The sequence below is a fragment of the Arctopsyche grandis genome, chromosome 2 (genome assembly GCF_051622035.1).
Source record: "Arctopsyche grandis isolate Sample6627 chromosome 2, ASM5162203v2, whole genome shotgun sequence".
Lineage (NCBI taxonomy): Eukaryota > Metazoa > Arthropoda > Insecta > Trichoptera > Hydropsychidae > Arctopsyche > Arctopsyche grandis.
The window spans coordinates 11,832,020-11,859,502 of record NC_135356.1 but is presented as its reverse complement, the minus strand read 5'-3'; the positions used below and the strand labels follow the sequence as shown (position 1 = coordinate 11,859,502).

Here is a 27,483-nt window from a genome sequence, read left to right as displayed (position 1 = left end):
ATCCACCTCTATGTTGCTATGTTGTCTCGATTGCAATACTTTATATTGGATACATCATACGAGTATGTATGTACATATATATAATGTAAATATTTCCTATGTACAGTTTGAATATCTTTGAAAATTACTACACCATTTTTTACTATAATATTTTTGTGTTTTCAATCCAAAGTCGACTTTCTTTGGAATTTATAGACCCAAAACACTTTTACGATGTAAATCGAGGCACATACAAATAATGTGCAATTTCCAATACTATACATACATTTCTGTACATATTGTGATTTGCAACAAAACAATTCATAAAAAAATTTAAGTATTTTGGTGACTCACTGCAGTTCGATCAAAAAAATTAGAAGTCGGCTCGGGGAGTAATAATCAATCTATAAATGTATAAAAAAAAGTGGCATGTTAAATTACATTTTATAATAAGCTATTTTGCTTAAAAAAATATGTGTTTATATTTATCTCACCTCCATATTCTTGCACAATACATGTACAAAATAGACGTGCACATCTTTTGAATCGATGACGTTACATATATGCACTCGGATGTCATCTGTCATGGGAATTCATCTGGGTGGTGTCTACCAAGTTATATTTGTATTTGAATTGTAAGTTGTCATCTGCCAGGAAGAGAACGTTGAACGGACATGATGGCACAATGTCTCGGTGAGAGGTTTGGAATCCACCAAACTTTTGGCTGAAAAATAAAAGATCCGTCTTATTTTCTTTAATTCTGAAAGTCAACCGATGTTTCTACATACATCTTTTTAGCATATACAATATAAATAAAATCTATATATAATGCTCAAAGAGCTCTATGAAAAAAATCTACCGAATATGAATATGCAGTATACATAGTATGCCATTTTATTATAATGTATATTTTTACACTTTGTACCTCTCTTATGCTGTAAATTGAGTGACGGATTTATGCAAATAATGTATGTTTGATATCATAGCATGAAAAATGAGCAATTCGAAGACTCACTACGATCACGAATTCAACTGGTAGTTTGGGAGATGACATTTTCAATGTATAAATCTGTAAAAAACAATTAAAACTTGTTAAATTATTTAAGGCTATGGTACATATGTATATTAACATACATATTTTATATATGTATATTTTATAAAATTTTGTATATATCAAACCAAATATTTTTCTTTATTTCAGGCTATTTTTTACCTCGGCACCTAAGAGTCAATATGATCGTTCTTTTTTGCGTTTTCATTCCAGTCGTTATTTTCATTACGAAGGAAGCATTGGGTAAATATTTGACACGGAAAGCACATCTACTGGAAAAGATACTAGGGTGAAGATACTTTTTAAAAAATCAAAAAGTTTAGAAACTTCCCCGCTTACTTTTGGCTGAAAGATAAAATGAAACTAATAAAAAAGCTCTTCATCTTGGACATATGGGTATATCTACAAATAACTTACAACTTCACACAAAGGCATCGACAGTAGTCAACCATGATGTATGAGACTCGGGCAATACAAATGCGCAACAGTTCGATCATAAGAAGACTCCCCGGGTCTTGGACCTACGTACACATAAAATCTTATAAGCACAATTTGAAACTCAATTGGAGGTAACAAATTTGAAGGTGGGTTTTCATATTTTAAATGTAACCAAGCTAAGACGAAAATTTGCCAAAGACGAGGAGAATCTCGATATATAGAGATAAATTCTTCTAAGATTTCCTTCGACATGATAATTGTCGAAGAAATCGGAACAGCGGAAGCCGGATGTCAGCAACAACAATAGTAAAAAAAGAGGTATGTAATAAAAAACAAAACAAAACACGCACGCTGGGCTGGGAGAGGGGGTATCCACCGTCTGGCGACAATACAGAATTTGGTTCGACTGAAAAAGTTTCAATCTGACGATGAATTCACCCACACACGTACGAACCGACGCGAAGGCCGTTCCAATAATCAGGAGCTTCTGTAGCCCCCTCAAGGCTGACAAAGTTGCACTGTGCGGCCCGGTCCAAAAAGCGTGACGCGTGCAACGGGCGGCCATTTTGATCAGAGAGACCTCCCGCCACGATTCCGGTACAAAATAAAAAAGCTCTTTCGCAACGTGCAAACAAACACAAATGCCAAAGAATAATAACCAAGAAACATAAAAACTGTTACGGCAAAAGTTGGCGCGCGAACTTGTGCAATCCACACAAGTCGTAGGAATCATAGGACTCGGACGAACGCGTTATCGATAAACGCTTCTGTTTGTGTCGAAATGGGTGTACTGACCTTCACCTGGAATCCTGGTTGACGATCAGTGTGAAACCGTGAATTTGCGGTCATCAAAAATGGCCGGCGGCCGCTCGAAAGCGGACGAGCGAAAACACAACCTCGAGGCTTCAAGGTCTAAGTAGAACTAAGCTCCCCAACTGTGTCTGCCCGCTCAGCTCCGCTTCTACGCTTCTCAACTGTGCCCCTTTGACCATACCAACTGCATTTAGATGAAACGCAATTTTCATTTTTTTCGCGTCGTTTTGCACGAACATATTCAAATATACATATTATAGTGGCCTGGCCACCTAAAAAAATATACGGCGTCTATATATAATATATAAACAATCCATTGTCAAATAAACAAAGTGACATCTTTTTGGCATGTTTAGTTCAAATTGTGCAATATTAACTTTTCATGAACAAAATGAAAGTTATTACTAGAGGTAGGATAGTCACAGTGCTATCCATTGTTCGGCAAACCTATAATAATGCATTTACGACATTTGAACAATACACGGCCCCCTCAGGCTCCGGTGACTAGTTATTACATAGCATTTATTTAGTTAGAAAGTTATTACAAATTGACTAAACATAGCATTAGCACGATTCTCTAAAATATCCAAACTGTAGCGCAAACGTCGCAATTATTTATTTTATTTGGTGCCAACTTATCAATCCCTGATAAATCATCACTAGAGGTCGGAATCTGAAGGGGCCGGAAACGTGCCGCCTATTGTTCAATTGTTGTAAATCCTTTGTAAAAAAGGTTCGGCAAACCTTTAACAATGCATTTACAATCTTTGAACAATAAACAGCCCCTTAAGATTCCGGGCTCTAATCATCACCGGTGATATCACTGTTCTTCAGGCCATGTATGGTAGGGTGACCAGGTTTTGAAAACGTCTCGGATAACTTGTCATACGGTTTAAATTTGAAGGCCCTTGTGGATCTCTTCGTTTGTGACAAAGCGATATGCATCGGTGATGATCCTCAGACACTGGTTTTGACATCTTTGCACATATTGGCTTCACAATTGCCTGGTATATTCATATTTTGCAGTGCAGGTCTAATTTGGAGTGTTCTCCTATTAGTCAGTACATCTCCCTTTGTTTGATTCGAATATGTTCTATTTTTACTTTATCTATGTATGTACATACGTACATAGTAACAATAGATGAAGTTTTGTGATCATGCGAAAATTCGAACTCGAGATTTTGACTGATTCGAACTCAAAATCGATTACTGATCACGTTTTCATGATCTAGAAAAAATGTGTGTGGGTCTGTGTGTTTGTGTATTTTGGGGATTTTTTGAACACCGTTCAAAAACTCCTATCGAACCGAAACTTAGTATCGGTTACTGAAATTCTTATCGACACGACGAAAATTTTTTTCAAATTTTTAAGTTGACCGGAAATGGTACCTCCCCTTATAGGTGTCCTCTTTTTTTCAAGTTTTTAAATTCAATTATCTCCCAAACCGCTAACTTAATCAGATTAAATTTTTTTTACTTGTAATAGAAATAATAATCTTTATAATTTTATAATTTTAAAATATTTTTATCTGAACCGGAAGTAGTACTTTTACTCTAAAGAATCAAGGTTTTTTATGTTTTTCTCAGAAACCTTTTGGTTTATTGAACTGAAATTTCATGTCTAGAAGTTTAAGCGTAATAGCAAGTTATGAATAAAATTTGGTAAACATCCCTCAACCGGAAGTGGCAGTTTACTCTTGTTCGATTCTTCTTCCACTATTTTTTTCGACTCTTTATACATGTGTGATCTTCATGAAAAAATTCAAGTATAATTCTTCTATCAATGTGATGAAAACCAGAAGTGGGATTTTCTCCTCTTAGAAAGGTTAAAAATGTTGTCGCCTGAATCCTGTCCACACCCCTGGACGTATTAAGCTGAAAATTTATATTTGTTATCTTTATGTACTAACTTAGAGTTTCTAACGTTTTGGTCAGAATTCGTAAACCGGAAGTAGTATTTTTTTTTAAACAATATTTCATTATTTTTTTTTTACTTTTTAAATTATTTTTATTTTCTCGAAATTTAATGTGTATAATACTGATAGTGATTTTAAGTTATAACAAAAAATTGAACAAAATCCGACAACCGGAAGTAGAACTTTTGTCTTGTGCAAATTTCCATACATTTGCGCTCAATTTGTATAGAAAATGGTATCTTAGCTATTAGTATTTCATAATGCTGCCGGTATGTGTGAATGTATCTGTACCGTTCAATATAGAATTTTGTTTTGTGACTTTCTTATATTCCTCAAATACATAGATAAAGTCATGGGTTGGTCACACCCGAATATGATGCCTCCATGTAAGCGTTGAGTTAAGATGCAGTCCTAAATATTTGGCTGAGAAAGCTTGTGGAAATTGCACCCCGTTGATAAAAGTCTGAAGGTTGATATAATTTCGTCGCAGTGTAAATGTGACTTGTATTGATTTGAGCTCGTTCAGTTTTATCTTCTAATCCTTGGTCCGAATCAAAGTTATGTGATATGAAACTTTAGGATCTCTACTTTTATTCAAGTAAAACAGTTTGCCCGAATTTGCACATTAAAAAATAATCAATAATAAGTAAGCGTACACAGTAGCGGACTGGCCATACAAGCGTACATGCCCGATGGCATGTGGGCCCCACTATCCGTTAGAAAATATGGGCCCTCAGTAAAATTAAATAACTTTTTAATTTAACTATTTCACGTGTTTAATAGTTTGGGTATTTCAACAAAACAAATTTCTTACGATATACACAAACAACTAATGCCTGCTTTAACAGCCCAAGGATCGGTTAACTTTTTTTATTAGGCTCGAAATGTAAGTTTCAACATTTGCGTGGGCCCTTTTACCGGGCCCATTTCCAACCTCAATATTATGCATATACCAATACCTATGTAACAACTACCTACTGAAATAAAAATGGGAATAAACAAATTTCCCTGAATAATATAAACTGAATTGCTTAAAACAATTTTGATAGGACGATTCATCATCAACCAGCGATTTAAATTTACTTCATACATACTTTCAAAATAACATTTGATTATACTTCGACGATATAGTAAGATTTAAATACACAATTTTAAACAGTTTCCGAATATTAAATCTATTCCTAATCTAGACAAATCCATGTATATAGAAACATAGGATAGGGGCCCCCTCCCCAAAATCCTGATTTTCGATTAACATTAATTGAAAATATTATGCATTTTTTGTTTTCAGGGACGTAATTTGGGGGGGCACTCGCCCCTCTAAATTAAGGAATAGTGTGAATTTAGAAAATATTATGGATTTAATGATTAATGAGATACTATGGATCTATGAATGCTGCGTTTATTTCTTATGTACATATGTTACTTTTGGGTAACTAATAAAATAATCGCTGCTATGTGCTTTGAAAAAAAAAGATTTTATTATTTTGAAGCAAGTATATTTTGGTTTTTAAGTGGTATGCCATTAGTAACATTCTAAGAAATTGTTCATCCCATGGAGCGAATCGTTAGAAAGGTCCCCTTTACTTTATTTTGTCTCAAAAACAGATGTGTATCGTTTATTTTTCCGAATGTTCGTATATTTTTTGATATAGTGATACATCTAGATGGTCGATTTTTGTTAACCATGTGAAGATTTTTGGAAAAAAATTTTCGCCTGCGGTGCTTTTTTGGCTTTTTACATAATATTTTTTTATAATTATTTTTTCAAAAATAAGCTTAATTTTTTCATATTTTATATTTTCCATTTTTATTCCGATATAAAAAAGATTTTTTGAAAAAAAATTCAATTTGACCAATCTTTGCCTGCCTCCCCAAGAAAAAGCTGAAATGACGTCCCTGATTGTTTTCTACCGAAAGTAAAAGCCGCTTTTATGCCGCATTCTTTTATGATGCATTATATGACAAGGATTAAAACGAAATATACAATGTAATTTATGGATCTATTTTGCTTTTGCCATTTTTCTTGTACCTAAATTTGTTTATTCCCATTTTTGAAAATTTTATTTATTTTTTGCCCTTGATTTTTAGCGTGATGGAAAGAAGAAAATTTTGTTATATGGGGGGGGGGGACAAATTTTTTTTAACCCTGGGTGGGGGCCCCCTTTGACTCCTGGCATGCACTGATTTCAGTCCCAGTCCGCCACTGAGCGTACATACTTTTGGAAATCCAATTTCTTATTTATTTTCATTCTTTCTTTATATTCCAGTTTCTAGGGATTCAGCCATGTCTATGTTCCGAAAGCATCTACAAAAGCTATAAAAGGCAGCACCGCAAGGCTTATCATTTAAAAATTCAAAGATTGAGAAAAAAAAACTAGTATGTAACTGTTATAAGTAAAGCCCGGACCCAGAGCGTGCCGCGTATTGTTCAAATGTTGTAAATGCATTGTTTAAGGTTTGCCGAACCTTTTTTACAAAAGATTTACAACAATGGAACAATGAGCGGCCCCTTGGCTATCCTACCTCTGGTTATAAGGTGCCCTCCTGCGAAACTTGATGAATTTCGAATTATTATCAACAGTTTTAAAATTGTTTAAAATCGGCAATAGCTCGCATGTAATAAGTACAGAAAGCTATTTTCTGGCAACAAATGAAAAAAAAAAATTTTGGCCAGGTTTTCAGGCCAAATACCAATTTGTACGTCGACCAAAATTAATTTTGAAAAGATTGACCTCCTCAAGAAAAGCAATAATTGCATCTTTACACGTTATGAGATTTCATTATACGTTATAACATTTTCCTTGTAATTGTTTGTTTGGCAAATTAAATTTCTCAAATTTACTATCTGATAAATAAAATATACCGCATTTTACACCAGCCATCTCTTTCCCAAATTGGCTGTCACTCATAAAGGGCACAATACTGTTCCAAAGTACATATAACGACACGATTAAGACAATTGGGTGAAATCCCACAGGAAGGCATGCGGCGCGCGGTTATTTATGGTACTTAACATGCGAAAAAAATGCAGCAAACGGCAAACCCATATTTGAAGAAATATAGGGGAAACTTGTCGTAATAATAACATCGTAAGAATCAACAATGAAATAGGAACGCCCTTTCCTGACACGAAGCCATGCCGTCCGATGCACCTGCAGAATGCTTTTTTTTTTGTTAGATCGCACGTATGCAACCGAGATCGCGCACATTTTTCTCCAATTGCAATCACAGCTTTCTTGAATATAAAAAGTATAAATCAAAAATACTTTGCTATTAATATAAAAAGTCGTTAGTGAAAGTAAGAAGAGGTTGTTAATAAATAAAAATGGACTCGCTGTAAACGAATATGTTATTTTATCGACTTGTATTTATTTTATTTCATTTATTTTTATTTTTATTTCATACCAGGAAGGCATTACAGGTAAACCCCAATGCGCCTTCCTGGCCAAATTACAAACAATACAGCATTTTTTATTATATAAGTCGCTAAATTACGAGACACTGACTTAAACTCGACAATTAACGAGACATCTATGAATTGTACATACATTTTTATTGTAATATTTACATTAATCATACTCAAATAGTGGTGACATAGTGGGTAGGAAGGATTTTTAGCCAATTTTTAATCGGGAATCGTTTCAACAATGAAATCAGAGAAAATTGGCAAACTCTGATAGGAAACGATCAACCAGGAGTCACAAATCCTGGTCTGACCAGCAGCATTACAGACTCAGAAATTTTTTTTTTCAATCGAGGTCAGCTCAAGGGATCGAACTCGGCGCCTCTCAGTGTTAAGCAGAAGCTTAACGACCGAGCCACGCTGCTGGCTGTATGTATGTATGTATGTACATACACATATGTAAATGCATTCAGTATCAATTAGTTGCAATCAATATTGAGAGCACTATATTTTAGAGCCCTTTACGCAAAAAACCTCTTTGTCTATAAAAATCTAATTAAAACTAAGTACATAATTAACTCGGCAGTTTTATTACAAACCACATCAAAACTTTGAAACGTGGTACTTATTTTTGCGTTGTACTGAAAGAAATCCAGACGCAAATTGTTTTATTTTTTCGGAATGCTCGAAAGCGGCTCGGTAATAAATAACATTCTTTATTGCCAAGTCAATATTCTCGACTCGCTTCGGCCTTAGTTTCGTTAAAATGGCGCACATTTCAACGACCTGCAGTTTCTCTGTGTTTAACATATTATTTTATTAATATATGAATATGTAAATACTGTAAATATATACATAGGTTCATTTAAAATGAACATGAAACATATATGAAATTAATAATACTTAATATAATCGATGAGAGCAACCATTTGAGAGCAACCTTGTCAACTGAATGCTTTTTTTTTGTATACACACATTACTCCTTAATTTATTGTGTGACTTCTCGTGACCATATAAAAAAAATCAGACCCTTTTTTTTCATTATGCAAGAAATGCATCGAGTGTATCCCATAGACGTAGAATAACATCTTCTACATCTATGGTGTATCCTCAAAAGAGTGTTATCAAGTGTATCCTCAAATTTATAATACATATTAACATATTTCTTTGTTTTATTTAATAAAATACTCTCATTTTTTTTACCAAAACCGAAAAATTGATAGTGGGACAAGCAATATGGCAAGGTACATACTGTTGGCACCTACCTACATAAGTTCTCCGTCGAAACCAATATGCTCACATGTGGTATGAGCATTAAAGAATTAATAATAAAAAAATCATGTTTTTTACCAATTCATATATTTAAATATAGATTTACAACAAGATTTGTGTATTGAGTACCAAAATTTAAAATGAACAAACCTTATATTATATTATATATATTATATATGTACAGTCACTTTGTAATTTAACATATTAATTGATTAAAAAAATCTAGTATTCAAATTAAGTAAAAATGAGTTTAATATAGTTTCAACTGATTATTTTCATCGATGGCAGCTGATTGACCACCATTTCGCACAACGAATAAATTTCCATCGTAGTGCATTCTGCGATCGCCTTTTCTAAAATTGGACAAAACTCATTTACAAACTAGAAACATCTCAAACCATTAACATTTTAAGAAAGAGACGTACCTCACGAACAAATGCCCGTTTGAGATCAACGAGGCAGTACATTGAAATTGTGGATTTTTGATCGAAACGGCCCCTTGAGTCGGATTTAAACATATTTTATACGTATGGGCGTCGTGATAAATCCTAAAAGAATCGTACATAGAGTAAATTTGATAATTTCATCGCAACAATTTCGACCGATTTTACCAACCTGATGCTTCCATTCGACGACTGGCTTATACGAACGTTGCCGACTTTCCAATTTTCCTGATCGAAATCATTGAACCAGTATTGAGATCCGTGCATAAGCGACACAGCGTCACTAACGGAACCCCTGCCATATTGAGAATTGCTGGAAACGATACACAACGTTATTAATGTTCTCAACTATTTTGATCATACATAGCTGAATTTCATACAAATAAAATGCTTTCGAATTGAGATCGTCCTCCATTAATAAAAACCAATCCACAGTGGTTTTTGGACCACCAGCATCCAGTAAGAATGTTACGGCGCGGTCATCGGTAGTGAAAGACACGCCTTTCTTCCACATTTTTGCATATCTAAAACGTTTCGCACACGCTAGAAACAATATCTATTACTTTTTAAAACGACCATACACACATGATTGGTTTTACCTAATGCCTCTTTTGTTAGCAGCTTGTATTTCTACTTTCGATGTGTATTCGAAAACTTTTCCTTTGGGATGTTCCATGGCTGACATGGTTCCGCAAGCGGAAATTGCCACTTTTATGCCGTATTCCAAATTCACTAGATACACTCCTCCATCGATGGTTAATTCAAGTCTGAAATTGTCATCGTATAATTAGTCTAAATACGGTGAGCACAAAGAAAATTGATTGAGATGACTCACATGTGTCCTTTCAAAAGTAAAAATATTGTTCCGTGTTGTGAGACTTGGACTCCCGGCACCTAATAGAATTCAATATACAATTAATTTAGTACAATTCATGTGTAAAAAAGTATTGATACTTATTTGCATATTCTTTGAATACGGTGCATATTCTTCCGTCGCGCGACATTGAATGATAGATCCTTGAAACGTTGAAACCAGAATGAATTATTGAATGTCTGTTTTATATTGTATAAATTTACACTGTTTTTATATTGGAATACATATATTGTATAAATTTACCTTTATAATGTTTCACCACAAGAGTTACGCTCGATAAAAACAGGAAAACAAAAGCTAGTTTTTATTATTTATTTAAATAAAAAATTTTAATTTTAATTGAAATTTTTAAAATAATATACGCTAAAAATACACGTTAGTGAGTATATTTATTGAATTATTATATATATATATATATATATATATATATATATATATATATATATATATATATATATATATATATATATATATATATATATATATATATACATATTGTTGAATACATTTTATGCCTGCCCGGAACTAATGCAGCCGTAGAAAGAGTCTTTTCACAGATGAATACGCAATTGCAAGTCGCAGTTCTTAAAGCGATGTTGTTAATAAAATCAATTTTAAGAAATCCTGCCAAGAATTTCATTCTTATTTAAAAGCAAACCCAGTAATACTTAAGAAAATTTGTTCATCAGAAAAACATTCTTCATCAACATTCCTGTTCTTTTTATTAATAAAAAAAACTATGAAAAAATACGCGTTTTCTTGTATACACATATGTAAAAATTGGTAGATGTCCCGTTTTGAGGACAAAAATAAATGGTCACATTAGATATACATATGTATCTCGCTAGAGGAATACAATATTATCGGCACATTTAGCAAATATGTGATTTTGTGTCCCTTTATTACTATCATTATTATTATAGGATTTTGTAGTTTTCCAAAAAATATAATGAAAACTACATATACTTATTTTCGGTCAAGAATGAAACTGATTTTTTTAAGAGAATTACAAGAAATAATTAAAATAAAGTACTTACCGTTAACGAAATCAGATATGATAATGTTGAAACGATTGTCTGAGTAGTCTAAGGCAAAATTCTACATAATAATAAAAATCGAAAGCTTACTTCGCTTTCGAAGAGGCAAATGTGTACACTGTATACGGGTGAAATTCTAAATTTAGCCAAATTTCAGTACATACGCTATATTGCTTTCGGTACCTTTCCATCGCTCCCAGTTTGCTCAGAGGTCATAAAATCAAGTTCTCGAGCAAATAAAGGTCATACATATGTACATATATGAATCATGTACATAAATAACACATATTTGGATATTTTCAACGTATCGACTGAAACTCATTTTGAATTTTTACGTTAACCATCGAAATTTTAAATACATACCCAGAATCCGGGTTTTTAAGTCATATGTTGGCCGATGCTACCCGGCTGGGTCAAGTCCAGAGACCCAAATTCAGGTCATGGATGGGACTCGGACTCGAAAAATTGTTTCGGCTTGCCCATGATAGGGAGGAATTCGCACGGGCCATAAACGATGTCTGCTCGTAGGGGACGAGTAGGAGATGGTATAAATTATGAACAATTTCAATGTTTATATTGTATTTCCAAAAGAAGCAGTTTGTATGTATAAACGTTATCTATGTATGCAGATATGATTAATGTGACGATTTATTTTTGTCCTCAAAACGGGAAATCTACCAATTTGTACGTAATAGTATGTGTATTCAAGAAAACGCGTATTTTTTCATAGTTTTTATTTATTAATAAAAAGAACAGGACTTTTGAACGCTTGTGCTAACGTTATTAAAGAAATTAAAAATACCTAATAAATATGCAATTTTAGCACACTAATCATTATTCTGTAGATATTTTACAAAAGCATTCATACCTTAATTTCGGAAAAAGATAAACAATTCATTCAAAGTTTTATGAAGGCATACAACTTTACCCCTACCACCTGACTCGAGTGTGAAAAGGCAAACATTTGTACTTATGTAGCTTCCATAACTACTTCCATAACTTCCATAATTTTTTAAAAATGTGTGTTTTTAACGGTCTCGATTTGATGAAATTTATCTAGTATAAGTTTCAGTGCTGCTGGTTTTTTTTTTAACTAGATGATTCTCTATTTAATAAAAAAAAAACTGTGCGAAGATATAATATTAGGGCTTCTTGTCTTTGCAAGAGACCAAGGGTAACAAATACTTTAAATAACCCTAACCATTGACGGAGCAACATCCGTACACATACATATGTAACTCCTATGATATTTTAAATTGTTCTAAATATGAAGAAACATAATTTTATTATAAACATCTTGTCCTGTCGTACGCTCGCAAGTTATTTGCAGCATAGATATTGATTCACTATTTTGTTTTAATTTATGAAACGAACGAATCCTATTTTTACTATTTCTTGTGTTGAAAGCCCCTTCTCGCGTATATACTTACACGGGTTAGTATGATAGTTATCGTTAGTACGATGGACTTTTCGGCTGAAAGATGTTCCGTTATAGAGATTTTAATAACTTTGTGACCAATAATAATCACCGAACCATTTGAATGAGTGTACATATATGTAAATACATGTTCGGGGAAAAACCGACAGCATATGTAATGTATTCGACAGCCAAAGATTCAATTTCCAGCCTGGGCGATTATAACTTTTATAGTATGTGATTTTATTAATTCAGTGAATATTATTTCATTATTAATGTATTATATTTATAGAGATAACGCTCGATGAAATTACTCGTCATCGCACAAGCATTTAAAATTAATTTGAATCTTATTTTTCTTTAAAATTTCACCCAACTCTTTATATGACACCTTAAAATTCCGTCTTGCCATCGTTTTTAAAGTAAAAATTCTTTCTGTTTTTGTATTTAAGTGGGAGAATTGAAAAGTTTAAAATGTTTTCTTAGCTTTTTGGCTCTGTATCCATCATTTCTCGTCTCGGTGATTACTGGTCACAAAGTCACTAAAATGTTTATGACGGAACATCTGGCAGCCGAAAAGTCCATCATACTAACGAGAACTTGAGTGCCGAATATTGTGTATTCGCGATTTTAATGGCAAAAATTGTCTTTGTGACTAATAATTCAATTATCCATTTCTCACATATCCATGTATGTACTTGTGGGGGAATCCTAGGATTGCGGAAACGATGCATACGATGTTTGCAGCTACGTATTTTGTATCGATGTACCCATTAGTTAGATTTTAAAAAATTCTTTGTAAACCAGGATTTACAGACTGCATTTCGGAACGCGGGACTGGTTACTAAATCGGGACATTCCCGTCAAAATCCGAATGACTGGCAACTTTGATGGTTATAGTTTGTACTTTGTTAAACGTCGTCACAAATTTCTTTAACTTAACGTGACTTATCAGCACTGAACGAGTCATTAGCTATCATTGCCACAAGTTCTTTCACGGATCGAATCCTACTCGTATATTGTAGATATAAATAGAACAATTTCAATTAAAATTAAAAAAATAATTAAAAACCGGCTTTTCATGATTATAATAAAAACAGATATTCAATAATTCATTCTGGTTTCAACGTTTAAGGATCTATCATAGAATGTCGTACGACGAAGGAATATGCACCATAGTATGCAAATAATATAAGTATCAATATTACACATGAATTGTACTAAATTAATTGTATATTGAATTCAAATAGGTGCCGGGAATACAGATCTCAGAACAAGGAACAATATTTATACTTTTGAAGGGACACATGTGAGTCATCTCAATCACTTTTCTTAGTACTCACCGTTTCTATTCTAATTATTATACAATGACAATTTCAGCCTTGAATTAACCGTCGATGGAGCAGTATATCTTGCGAATTTGGAATACGGCATAAAAGTGGCAATTTCCGCTTGCGGAACCATGTCAGTCATGGAACACCCCAAAGGAAAAGTGTTCGAATGCACATCACAAGTAGAAATACAAGCCGCTAATATAAGAGGAATTCGGTAAAACCAATCATGTGTGTATGATCGTTTTAAAAAGTAATAGATATTGTTTCTAGCGTGTGCGAAACGTTTTAGATATGCAAAAATGTGGAAGAAAGGTGTGTCTTTCACTACGGATGACCACGCCGTAACATACCTACTGGATGCTGGCGGTACAAAAACTACTTTCGATTGGTTTTTATTAATGGAGAATGATCTCACTACGAAGGCGTTTTACTTGTATGAAATTTGGCTATGTATGATTAAGATAGTTACGAACAATAATTGTGTGTAAGAGCAATAAAGTTGTGTATCGTTTTCAGCAATTCTCATTATGGCTGGGGTTCTATTAATAATGCTTGGTCGGTTATGCACGCATCTCAATACTGGTTAAGCAACATCAATCATGAAAATTGGAAAGTCGGCAACGTTCATATAAGCCAGTCGTCGAACGAAAACATCAGGTTGGTAAAGTTGGTTGAAATTATTGCGATCAAATTATCAAATTGACTCAACGATTCTTTCAGGATTTATCATGACGCCTATACATATGAAATATGTTTAAATCCGACTCAAGGGACCGTTTCGATCAAAAATCAGCAATTCCAATGTACTGCCTCGTTGAACTCAAACGGGCATTTGTTCGTGAGGTACGTCTCTTTCTTAATGTTAATGTTTTTAAATGTTTCTTGTTTTTAAATGAGTTTTGTGCAATTTTAGAAGAGGCGATCGCAGAATGCACTACGATGGCATTTTTTTCATTGTGCGCAATGGCGGCCAGTCAGCTGCCATCGATCCAAATAATCAGTTGACATTATATTAAACTGTTATTTTTTGATTTCTACTGATAATTTTTACTTAAGGTGAATACTAGATATTTTTTTAATTAATTAACATGTTAAATTACACAGTGACTGTGTTATATAGGGCTTGTTAATTTTAAATTATCTTTAAATATGTGAATTTGTAAAAAACATGATTTTTCATTATTTATTCTTTAATGCTCATATCACATGTATCTTTAAATATATGAATTTGTAAAAAACATGATTTTTTATTATTAATTCTTTAATGCTCATACCACATATGACTATATCCTTTTCGATGTAGAACCTTTATATGTTATAATTTTTTTGTAAATAAAACAAGGGCTGTGGAGTTGACATTTGATAATAAAAAAATTGAAATTTGAGAAGTCTTGACTCCATTGATCTTTTACGACTCTGACTTCACAGCCCCGAATAAAATAGAAATGAATCACACAAGTTATTAAAATATATTATATTTGTTCCACCTTAAATGTAATTGACATTTTTTTTAATAGGGTTTGTCCATTTTGATATATTAGGTTTAATTTTAAATTTTGGTACCTGAATACATACACAAATCTTGTTTTAAAATTATCTTTAAATATGTGAATTTGTAAAAAACATGATTTTTCATTATTAATTCTTTAATGCTCATACCACATGTGACCAAATCGTTTTCGATGGAGAACTTATATATGTATATGTATGTTTTTATATAATTTTTTTGTAAATAGGACAAGGGCTTGACATTTGATTTTGAGACAATTTGATTTTAAAAAATTTGAAATTTCAGACTATTTGACATATATTGTAATACTATTAATTAAAGCAAATACTAAAAAGGAAGACTTGACTCTGTTGATCTTTTACGACCCGAACAAGATAGAAGTGAATCACGCTAGTTAATAAAACATATTATATTTATTCCAACTTAAATGTAATTGACAATTTTTTTAATACTATATACACCGTTTTTATCTCATAAAGACATACCTTATATCAAGATTTGAGATTTGCAAATAAAGGGGAATGCTTTCTTCCCTCGAAAAAACATTCAACAAAAAAGATATTGATAATATTATAAATATATAAGATAATATTCAACATATAAGATATTGATCACTAATATAGTTTCAATGTATGTGTGCGTATTTGTTTCCAATACAATTAACACGTCTAATAGAATTTTGGAAATATGCTTTCGTGAGGTGAAAACATCGTAGGTTTGGTAGCAATTCTGAATCAAAAAGGAAAATTATTTGAAGTCAACATTAAATATGATTAAAGCACAGTTACAAAAGAAGTAATTCAGTATTTCTTAAGCCGGGTAATTATGCACTTGCTGTAGCCGAGTCGATACGGTAACCATGTAGATGCTTTATTGGTTTGCGAGCCGCCAAGGTAAGCTCGCAGCAATCCATCACTATGTCAGTTTTTGCAACGAATTAAAGGACAGTGTTTGAAGTGGCGAGCCTCCAGTGGATTTCAAATCAGTATATTTGCACAATGGCGAATTGCACATCTCGTTAGCCCAAGCTCCGAATGAATACTGAATGAAATGGGGGCTCGCACCATCGGCTTGTGTTGATGAAGACGTTAAATACTCATCTACCGAGTGCTACTGTATCCACCCAGTTACAGTTCGCAAGTGAGTACCCGGCTTTAGATAACCTTTGAGCATTTTCCCACAAGGAAGATATGTACATATGTATATTCAAAGCAATACCGGTAATATTCAAAAAGCTATACAGATTCCTCTTAGTATTATACATGTATTCGGAACGAGTAGTCGTTTAAATTGTAACTGCTCGGTAAACCACACACAATACTAACATTTCACTGCCCTAATTTATTACAAGTCCAAAATTACATTTTTCCAAGAGTTTAAAACTGTTTCGTCAACCTTATTTTTGGTTTAGAATTTTTTACAGTTGATTTTATAGTAGTTTCAAAAGAAAATGCATTTTTTTTATAACAATTTTCATTTAAAAAGTTTACAATTAAGGTAATAATATTACAATTATAGATCAAACAATAAATAAACGCTTCTAAAATTAAACCACTATCCCGCAGATACATATATATGTATACGTAGGGTTGCCATACGTCCCGTATATACGGAACATGTCCCGTATTTCACTACCCGGTCCCGTTTTACAATTTGTCCCGTTTTCTCCCTAAACTGAAATATTCCCATGGATAAGCTTATCGTTTTTTGTGGAGATAATACGAACACTAACTTTGGAGGTCTAGACCGAGCTGGAAGAAATAATGTTTTTTTAGACTGAATTCTTAATTGGAAAGAGATATTGAAGGCATAGGATGTCTAGCACACGTTTTGCATAACACTCTATGAATAGCCGCTGATGTTTTGACTGTCGACGTTGAATCAATAGTCGTCAAGATATTCAAGTACTTTAACATTTACACCGTGAGGACTGAAAAACTCAAAGACTTTTGTGAATATGTTGGTGTTGCCTACCAAAACTTATTATCCTACGTTGGGACCAGGTGGTTATCACTTTTACCTGCAATTGAAAGAATATTGAATCTGTGGCAGCCATTAAAAGATTTTTTCGCTAACGAAGACAGACCACCAAAAGCCCTTAAAGATTTTTTTGATGATCCAATGATTGAAGCTTATTTTTGCTTCTTGCATTCACAGCTCAATACATTTGAATCTCAAATTAAAAAATCAAACATCACAGTCCTGGAAGTAAAGTCTTTATTAGAAGAGGCAAAACGACATATGATCGATAGAAAAAAATCCAATTTTATTGGAATGACGACAAAAAAAATCTTAAATCTCTTAAAGCTTGATTCTGGAAACAGTGCCAAAGTGGAAACTTTCGAAAAACAGACTGTCGATTTCTTTAGCACTGCTGTGGAATATATTGATAAGTGGTCCCAATCATTCAAAAAATTTAATGCTTTCGATTGGATGACTCCGAAGCAAGTTCCTGAATGGGGGGGAAATAGAACGAACCATTGAATATTTGCAAGTAAGGAACATCGATGTTGGAAACAATGATCTTCTTTTCAACCAGTTCGTATATTTAAAAGATTTTTTAAATAAAAATAATACCAACGAAAACTGGGAGACAACGCTGAAATTGAGTATGGAAGAGAAATGGCTGAAGTTTTTTAGAGATACCAAGCATATTGAACAGAAGTCATGTTTAATAAAACTATGTGAGTATATATTTGCCATTCCAGCCCACAATGTCAATGTGGAGAGAATATTTTCCCTGATGTCAACACAATGGTCGGATGAAAGAAATAAGCTGGCAGTTGAGACAATTTTGGTTTACCAGTATAATTTTAAAATGACTTGCGCCCAATTTTATCATCATGTAAAAGAGGAAAACGATTTAATTAAAAAAGTTAAATCATCGTTAAAATACGATTGGGCTAAAAAAGACTATTTTTTTCAAATAAACTATTTCCTACCTACTTTTCCATGTTTTATTTATGTAGCACTTAAATGTCCCATATCAATGCTTGACAATTATGGCAACCCTATGTATACGTGTTAAATTGTAATCAATTTTTTAAATTATTATAGTTCTAGATGATAAAAACACCGATAAAATTAAGTTGAAAATTTCATTAATCGTACATATCGATGGCTTGGTGCTGTAGATGTAAGTTTGTAGATGCCGGAATAATTCAGGTTCTTCCTTTGAACGAAATTTATGTAGTGTACAAATTTAAAATTCGATACAAATTCAAAAATGGACATACAATATCTGTGCACCAAACCATCGATATGTACATACATATTATGTAAGTAATTTGAAAAGATTGACATGTGTATGCACGTACATAGGCTTATCAAATATTGTATAATATAATATAACAGGTGGAAAAAAATCTGGAATATTAGATTTCATTTCTTAAATACATATTGATTATATGTATAATAGTACAAATTTATTTAAATATGAATAATATTTTTATTTTCCAGACTTATTATGATCATACATAAAACCTTTAAGATCAATTTTGGATTAATTCGAATGCAATACATATATTGCGATACGATTAAAATGAGATTTTATTAATAATTTATTACACTTATGTATATAATAATTTATAATTATTTAAAATTTTGAGCTCATATATATTTTTTAATTACGATTTGATATTAATTTTTTTAGATAAATTTAATTTGTTATTAACTCATTATGGACCGCCTTAATTTTCTGAAAACTCTATGGTAGCCCACGTAATTTTCGTAAAGTAACGGTAAAAGTAATGGAGTTTCAAAATTTAACATAGCTTTGAAACTTTTCTATCCATTAAATAAAAAATCGGATCTTATAAATCATCGTGTTATTCGTTTGAATGAAATAATCAATTTGAGAACTATGTATTTTATGCAGAAAAAAATCGGGGGAACTTAAATCTGAATATAATCGATCAAAAAAAAGTAAAGCTTTAAACCATAGAAATATATATATATATTTTTTTAAATTTATTGATCGATATTTTGGATAAAGAAAATGGCATGATATCAATGAATGGAAGTTTGAAAATAAATCTTTAAAATAATCCTTTCTACTTGTATATAGTTTGGAGGATTTAAAAACACTAACGCTGTGTTGACGGCCATCGAACAAAGTTTGAAAAGTATAGAAAAGTAAAGAAAAAAAAACTGTGCGTGTGCTTACGGCCCATAGTGAATTCATTAATAACAAAACATCTGCAGTTTTCGATACAAATATCAATGTTTATGTGATGATTGATATTCTTCATTGTTTTGGAGTAATTTGACTAATCTTCGATCTTTTGATAAAGATCAAGATTATAAAAATTAATAAAATAATGATGGCCGCACCGAATATGAAAATCACCTGAAAATGAAAATACAGATATATTAACTTCTATTGCATCATCTAATATCTATCTATAATTTCTAAAGAGACATCATCTAATATCTATAATCTATAATTTCGAAAGAGACTTTGTATGTATGTTTGTTTGGTTCGTATAAAAGAACAAATGAATATTCAAATAAATTTAATAAAATGTTTATTATTAGATTGGCGATGTTTAAGCAGTTTATATTACATACAAATACCAAGCGAAGCTAAAAACACTAGTCTTAATATATAGTTTCGAAAGAGACTTTATATGTATGTTTGTGGTTCGGAAAATCTGCAACGTTCAATTTAATAAAAAGAAAACAAATGAATATTCAAATAAATATAAATAAAATAAAACTAATCAAGTAAATTTAATAAAATGTTTACTATTAAATTGGCTATGTTTAAGCGGTTTATATTACAAATACCGAGCAAAGCCGGGTAAAGACACTAGTAGGAAAAATAATTAAAAATATAATACTCACCGAATACAGCGTGAGTATGGAATAATTTAAAGTTTCCGGAGAGTCTATTCGACATTCTTCAGAATAATTCTTGGAAATCAGATGAGCATAGTTGGTTATGAACTGACTTAACGGACACATTACTCCACACTTGGGTATCACCAATTCCTCCATTTGGTACAGAATTCGAACCGAAGGAGGATATTGGTCTGAAACAGAAAATGGAAAATTTTTGACATACACACTTTGATGTACATACATATCTTGTGTTATAATAAGATGAAAGATAATTACTTGCGTATATTTCAAAAATGAGATTTGAAGCATACGGTGGCATTTCGAAACTCTTCAAGTTAAGGCCATTCAATATGCTGGCTATAGTGGTGTCGTGTGCGCTTAGCACCTTGATCTTGAATTGGCTCATTGGCGATACCATCTGTTCAGTCAACTCTTTAAGGAAAGGGCCAATTTTTAATTTTGCCAATGTCGGTGTGTATGTGTTCAATATGAAGCTGAAACAATCAAATTTACAAAATTGATTAGTTGTGTTTAAGTATAGATTGTAAATTACAAAATCCAGATCGATCGTTGTGTACATTAAATGGTTACACTGACGACTGACTAACATAAAACCACTTTTTATTCTTACCGAAGCGGAGACCAATCAATCTTTACTAAGTTTGACCCACTAAATTCGAATTTGACAATGATTCTTGTCGGCTTTGCCTCGTTTATGAGATATAAGCGTTTTAAAAGGGGCAATTTTTACAGGCTTTTGTAGTCTTTAACACAAAATTTAATTTTAATTAATTATCTAGCGAATTTTGAAAGTAAAATATAATTTTTTATACATTTAGTATTTTAAAGCAATGATTTTTTATTTTATTTTTTAAAACGATTATATCTCATAAACGAGAAAAAGCCAACAAAAATCAATGAAATATTCGAATGTATTGGATCAAACTTAGTATAGATTGATTATTCTCTGCTCTGGTAATTTTTTGTTATTGTTAACATTGTAATTGAGGTTTCTTGGGCAGATTATTGGAAAATACGTTAAGTACATACATAAATAATAATACCTATATTTTGTTATGTTCTTTAACACGTCAGGATATACTTCTTTGGTCCATTCTGGCAATGCAAAACCATTCATTTCTTCAATGTGAAGATTATCATAAATATACGACATATCTACAATGTTGTCTATATATCTTCCTGTGTGATTTGTAACGTAACTATAACAAATAATAAACGTTGTGTTAGATAAAATAGAAAGCAAATGTTTTCATTTGCATGTCTATCTGTAGTATTTATTACAAACGCAACATTAAACGCAAATACAGTTAAATTTTGGTATCTCCCTATTGAAAAGTATGATGATAAAATAAAAATCATTATATGAGCCTTTATATTTGAAAGTGGCAAAAGTCCACTTTTCTTCATTTCGAAAAATATCTCACAAAACATTAAATACAATGTTTTGCGTTTAGCAATATTTAAAAATACTGGTGGCCTGTAATACGTTTATTCTGCTTTTTTGAGATTTTGGATAAATCGAATTAAAAGAAGTGATAACAATTTGTGAATTAAGTCAAACAGAAAGAGGTTTTGGAATTGAAATTTGGACTTTCGCTATTTTTAAATATAACGACTCATACGTATATAGTGTAGAAACAAGATATAGAATAAAATGAATTTCTACGGACAATTTTAGTCCAAGATAGTATTCATTACAATTCCAACTTAAATACATATTGTTATGGACCCTCCACAAATAATTCAATATTCATGTACATATGTAATACTGTTGCAAATGTAACTAGACAAGAATTTCAAACATTGACATTATTTAATTTACACGAGCTAATTTAAAGTAAGATACAACAATCAAAATATCGACATCGTCAAAATTCTCACAGTCTAGATTCAAATAATAGGAGACTGGTATAAATGCAATGATTCGATAAGACAGGAATGACAGACGTTGACATCATAGATTCGATGAAACTCCGGGGTTACTTCTAATGTAATTCTCACGACCTATGTATATACATACATAAAACATTAACATCAGCAAATTATTGCTATTTAAACTGTAACCTCAGTACAAGAAATCAGTATCAATTTAGTTCAGTATAATATAATATGTAGTTAGTATGAACGTGAGCTCATAATTAGTGTGTAATAAGGTACGGCATGGCCAGAACATCAGACCAAGCCAGTCCACCTAATACGCGATATCGTCTCAAGTTCACATTTTAGTTCTAAAGGTTCAGAAGCTCAAGTTCAAATATATTCGAATATATGTATCATACTTATGAGATTATTGAAAATGTATTCTTAAAAGTATGATACAAAGATTCATTGTATAAATAATCTCTTTCATTTTTCCTGAAACATAATTCTACAATATGCACAGCCATGGGGTTATTTAATCATATACATATGTAGCTGATCATACAGTATCGACATATTTAATGTGACAAGGTCATTTTATTAGCTATATACAGCACATTGTTTTTCCTCGAATGTTCTTTTATCTTTTTTGCTACTTTTTTTTGTATTTAAATATTATTATGTTATATTTACATACATATATGATTAAATGACATATTGTTGGTGTTATTACTTTTATCTATTGGTGTTATTTTCTTTTATATAAACGTTTTATACAGTCCCTGCTCATCGAAGTTTGAACAATTGTTTCTCAAGGCTATTTTGTGTATGGGATCCTGTTATGAATGACATTTTGGGTTCATTTTTTTTTGTAACAATGCTGAGTATCCTATTGTATTTGTCTACAAAGTATTTGATGCAGTATTGTTCATACACATATTTTAAAACCCAATTGAGTGTAGAAGCACACTTTGATCCCTAAATCCCATTAATAAATTCATATTTTAAAAGAATAAACACTTATACTTCTCAGAAAGATATTGTAGAAATGCAGAAAAAAATACATTTTCGTTTCAATCTTCATAAGCACTTTTTTTTTCGGAAGGAAGCAAACGCCTATACTGAGCAGATTTCGGAATCAGTTGGGTTTTAAAATATTTGTATGAACAATACTCCACCAAATACTTTGTAAGTAAATACAATAGGATACTTTGCATTGTTTACAAAAAAAATTAACCCAAAATGTCATTCATAACGGGAGCAGGTACACAAAATAGCCTGGAGTACAGAGTGTTCGAACTTAGATGTGCATGAACTGTACATATCAAAACTGGTATCATAATTCGTATGATAAAAGAACATAACAATACATATATTAAGCTGTTGAAATCAATCTACTATTATTTATTTACTAAACTGAACTGGATACTTTTGATGAATAAATTCTTGTACATACATCGATTCAATTTACCAAAACAATATGGAGATATGTACGAACGGGTCTACCTCATGGGCCCGAAAACGCAAATATCGGAAGGCAAAGATCGAAAATCAAAAGATCTTAAGTCGAAAGATCAAAAAAAAAGGGTGCATGGTAAACGGTACTATGTATATATAATATATATGAGTGGCATGCGGTGAAATTATCTCTCTTTTTGTCATACAACCTTGTTTAGTGTGCGCGCGCAGAATACGGGAGGAAAAGCCTGTTCCTCTTGTTCCTGTTGTATCCTGCTCGCGCAAATTAAGTGAGTATGTACCGTTTACCATGCACCCTTTTTTTATCTTTCGACTTAAGATCTTTGCGTTTTCGGGCGTTTCACTTTCGGGCCCGCGAGGGAGACTGGTACGAACATATATATATATGTACACGTTCGCACCAATTCTAGAGAAATATTCTGTAATTAAAAAAATAGTAATCAATATGATGGTAATGATGTTTGTTTCATAAATTTTCCTAAAAAAAAAATACATTGAAAATCTAGGAATGGCGCATGCAATGTTTAATTTTAATAATTGTAAGGGGTTGTTTTTGGTGTTCATTAGAATACGAGTTACTGTTTATAATGAACTATGAATATGTATGAAAACTATAATATCGCCTGTAATGAAGTATGAATATGTATGGAAAACATAAAAAAATCCGCCATAGTGAAGTAAGTAAAAAAATTCGCATACAATATTGCCATCACAAACCGATAGTATTGTTGAAACCCTTCGTTTAATTTCTGGAAAAAGGGCGAATCGAAAAATTTTTGCTGTTCCACGTCAAATTTCGGACACAGTGCAATCATAAGAACGTGATCCTCGTCTTGGGGCATTGTATGAATCGGAATCGGCTGCCACAATAGTCCGGGAATCGGTGCTTCGGTCTCGTTAATAGGAAACATACCTACGAACAACCAGATGAGATACAGTAAAACGCCGGAAATTTCACATTTGCGCATGAAGATTGAGGATAATTACCCGCCAAGTTGGCCTCAGCCGACATCAAAGTGCGATCAAAATCCGTCGACTGGATATGTACTGTTTTGGGATCGAATTTTGATCCGATCAAATGCTGAAACATTTCAATACAAATAATTAAAAAAAAACAACTTTTTTTCTTCTTTTTTAAAGAGACAGTTGAGCAATACTGATTTGTAAGATAAGTCACTATGCTATAGTGGAAACAGATTAATTGCTATTTATAACAGCAACTGTAGTTCATAGTCAGATAAGGAACGGCAAGGATTACAAATTAGCGATGGTTCAGATATATTAATCACATTCTCATAACATAGAGATGTTGTACATGATTGCGTAAAAAAAGTGTAATAAACATTTCGAATGATTCGGTACTTTTTTTCAGTTACTCTTTATAATATATAAATACATATATAGTCATATTAATAATAATCGATTATTGTGTATAATCGATTGGTCTGATTACAATAAGATGAGATTTTTTATTAAATTTAAATTTGGCCGATTTAGTCAACACTACGACCAAATAAATATCCAAGCTGCTACTATATACGTAGAAAACAATTTCGAACATTAACCTCAAATGCCGAAAAATTCGAAGTCGTCGCTGATTGGCCCATTTAGTTAATTGTTTACGAAATCGACCAATGAGAAAGACGAAAATATTGTACATAATAGTGACACGCGTGGACACACCGCTAACTGTCATCCGATAACGAAAGCACAAAAAAAAGTTAAATAACGTTGAATTACAACCATCCAATGAATGAAAGCGTGTGAGTTTTACCTTATATTTGTTCCTAAGAATCTTTCCGAGTTCGTAGTGCTGAAGTTTGCCGCGATCAGTCAGCTGACCGAAACCAACGGGCCAGTAGGAAGGATTCCGCCAAGGATCCAAAGGATAAGGATCAACGGGAGTACGATCGCCATGTCTATATAATATGACTACAGAAGTGGGTTGCATTTCCGATGTAACGGTCATCATTGACACCACTATGAAGAATAATGCGTTTAATGGCAGCATGATTTGCGCCTCCAACCCCAACTACAGCCGACGGGTGACTGAAGTAAACAGTGAATTTTCAACCGAATTCTATCTAAGCGCAATACTATTACGACCATACCAGTGGCGTGCGCTGAAATTCTCTCTCTTTTTGTCGAACAGCCTGTTCTTCTTGTATCCTGCTCGTGCACATTAAGTAAGGCTGTACGACAAAAAGAGAGAGAATTTCAGCGCACGCCACTGGACCATACCATACATCAATTGCAGTGCTCTTTGGCTACGTTTACACTACCGATATCTACACCCGATATTTAGGAATTTTTCCATAACCAGTTCCTAAATAGCAACCACAGGTTACAATATGGGAACTGGATATGGAAAAATTCCTAAATATCGGGTGGATCGGGTGTAGATATCGGTAGTGTAAACGTAGCCTTTAAGACAAGAATTTTGCAAAAGTTATTATTTTTTTCTGAATAATTTGTCGAAATGATATATGTAATATGAATGATATCAAAATAATGTGAATGTATAATGTATAATAATATATTATTAGATTTATTTCGTAAGTTTAATTAGCTTATTAAGCTAATATATTATATACATATATAAATAAAGGAAATAAAAATATTTTGAATTTTAAGTTTTAGAATAAAAATTTAAAAAAATAAATGAAACGTAAAGGAGGTATGTAAAAAAAGCCACACTTATTCGATTTGAAATAGTTCACCAACAAACGATTTTATGGCTCCCCATCAAAAACATTGTAAAATATCATACATTTTTAATTAATATTTGTGTATTTTACTCTTATCTCAGGTAAGTACTAACTGGAAATTGCATGAATTATATAAATTGGTCTACTTGGCATTGAGTCTGCATTATATTTACCAATTACCAATATACAATATTCTACGATACCTATACATACATATACCTGCATTATTTTATATTTACCTTGTCAGACAGACTAATTAAGGACACCACACAACAGAGGATGAAAACGCAGTATTTTTTTCAGAAAGAAAGAACTCGGTTTGAAAGAACTAAGTGCTTGATTGACGGTTATAATACATACGGGTCTACGTGACGAGCCAGAATGTTAAATTACAGAAAACACAAATATCGGAAGGCAAAGATCGAAAATCGAAAGATCTTAAGTCGAAAGATAAAAAAAGGGTGCATGGTAAACGGTATATACTCACGTACATACTCACGTACATACTCACGTACATACTCACGTACATACTCACGTACATACTCACGTACATACTCACGTACATACTCACTTAATTTGCGCGAGCAGGGTACAACAGGAACAAGAGGAACAGGCTTTTCCTCCCGTATTCTGCGCGCGCACATTAATACCGACATTTGCGTTTTCTGTAATTTAACATTCTGGCTCGTCACGGAGACCGAGAAAAATAATATGCCAATACTTATGTGGCTACCAAAATATTTAAAATGAAAGCACTATCTCAAATATGTTAAATATATTTTTTTAAATTATCTTATGGATTCGGGATTTAACTTATATTTCAAATATTCCACAAAAAACTTATACCATTATTATTTTTTTAGGGCTATGGCCCAAAAAAAAAATGTAAATAACCACTTACCTATATTTTTCAATGGAGTGGTAGAAAAATGAATCCATAAAAACTACTGAAATTGTGTCGAATTAAATTTGAAATATTACATTAATTTTATAATTGTGTCTTTGTCTAGTACATATTTCAATAAAAAAAGTAAACATTAATATCTTTGTCGAACCAAGCGTTTTATGAAAATTACTCGGATA

General features: G+C 32.3%; 3 protein-coding genes across 3 annotated transcripts; 1 reads left to right on the top strand and 2 right to left on the bottom strand.

Annotated features, from left to right (window-relative positions):
- Window positions 1-9,125: 9,125 nt before the first annotated feature.
- Window positions 9,126-11,420, bottom strand: LOC143922264 (uncharacterized). Its single transcript, XM_077445490.1, has 8 exons — window positions 11,413-11,420; window positions 11,320-11,365; window positions 10,154-10,212; window positions 9,918-10,085; window positions 9,699-9,842; window positions 9,491-9,631; window positions 9,301-9,423; window positions 9,126-9,228 (listed from the first exon to the last, which is right to left on the bottom strand). Exons 1-8 carry the CDS (start codon window positions 11,418-11,420, stop codon window positions 9,126-9,128), a joined length of 792 nt encoding a protein of 263 aa, XP_077301616.1.
- A 2,122-nt stretch (window positions 11,421-13,542) lies between these two features.
- Window positions 13,543-15,213, top strand: LOC143922535 (uncharacterized). Its single transcript, XM_077445802.1, has 7 exons — window positions 13,543-13,824; window positions 13,897-13,955; window positions 14,027-14,194; window positions 14,270-14,413; window positions 14,497-14,637; window positions 14,701-14,823; window positions 14,894-15,213. Exons 1-7 carry the CDS (start codon window positions 13,795-13,797, stop codon window positions 14,994-14,996), a joined length of 768 nt encoding a protein of 255 aa, XP_077301928.1. The 5' UTR covers window positions 13,543-13,794; the 3' UTR covers window positions 14,997-15,213.
- Window positions 15,214-19,464: 4,251 nt separating this feature from the next.
- On the bottom strand, window positions 19,465-25,743 carry LOC143922696 (lysosomal acid phosphatase-like). Its single transcript, XM_077446027.1, has 7 exons — window positions 25,467-25,743; window positions 24,680-24,773; window positions 24,410-24,605; window positions 21,397-21,552; window positions 20,609-20,826; window positions 20,336-20,523; window positions 19,465-19,838 (listed from the first exon to the last, which is right to left on the bottom strand). Exons 1-7 carry the CDS (start codon window positions 25,701-25,703, stop codon window positions 19,737-19,739), a joined length of 1,191 nt encoding a protein of 396 aa, XP_077302153.1. The 5' UTR covers window positions 25,704-25,743; the 3' UTR covers window positions 19,465-19,736.
- Window positions 25,744-27,483: the final 1,740 nt, after the last annotated feature.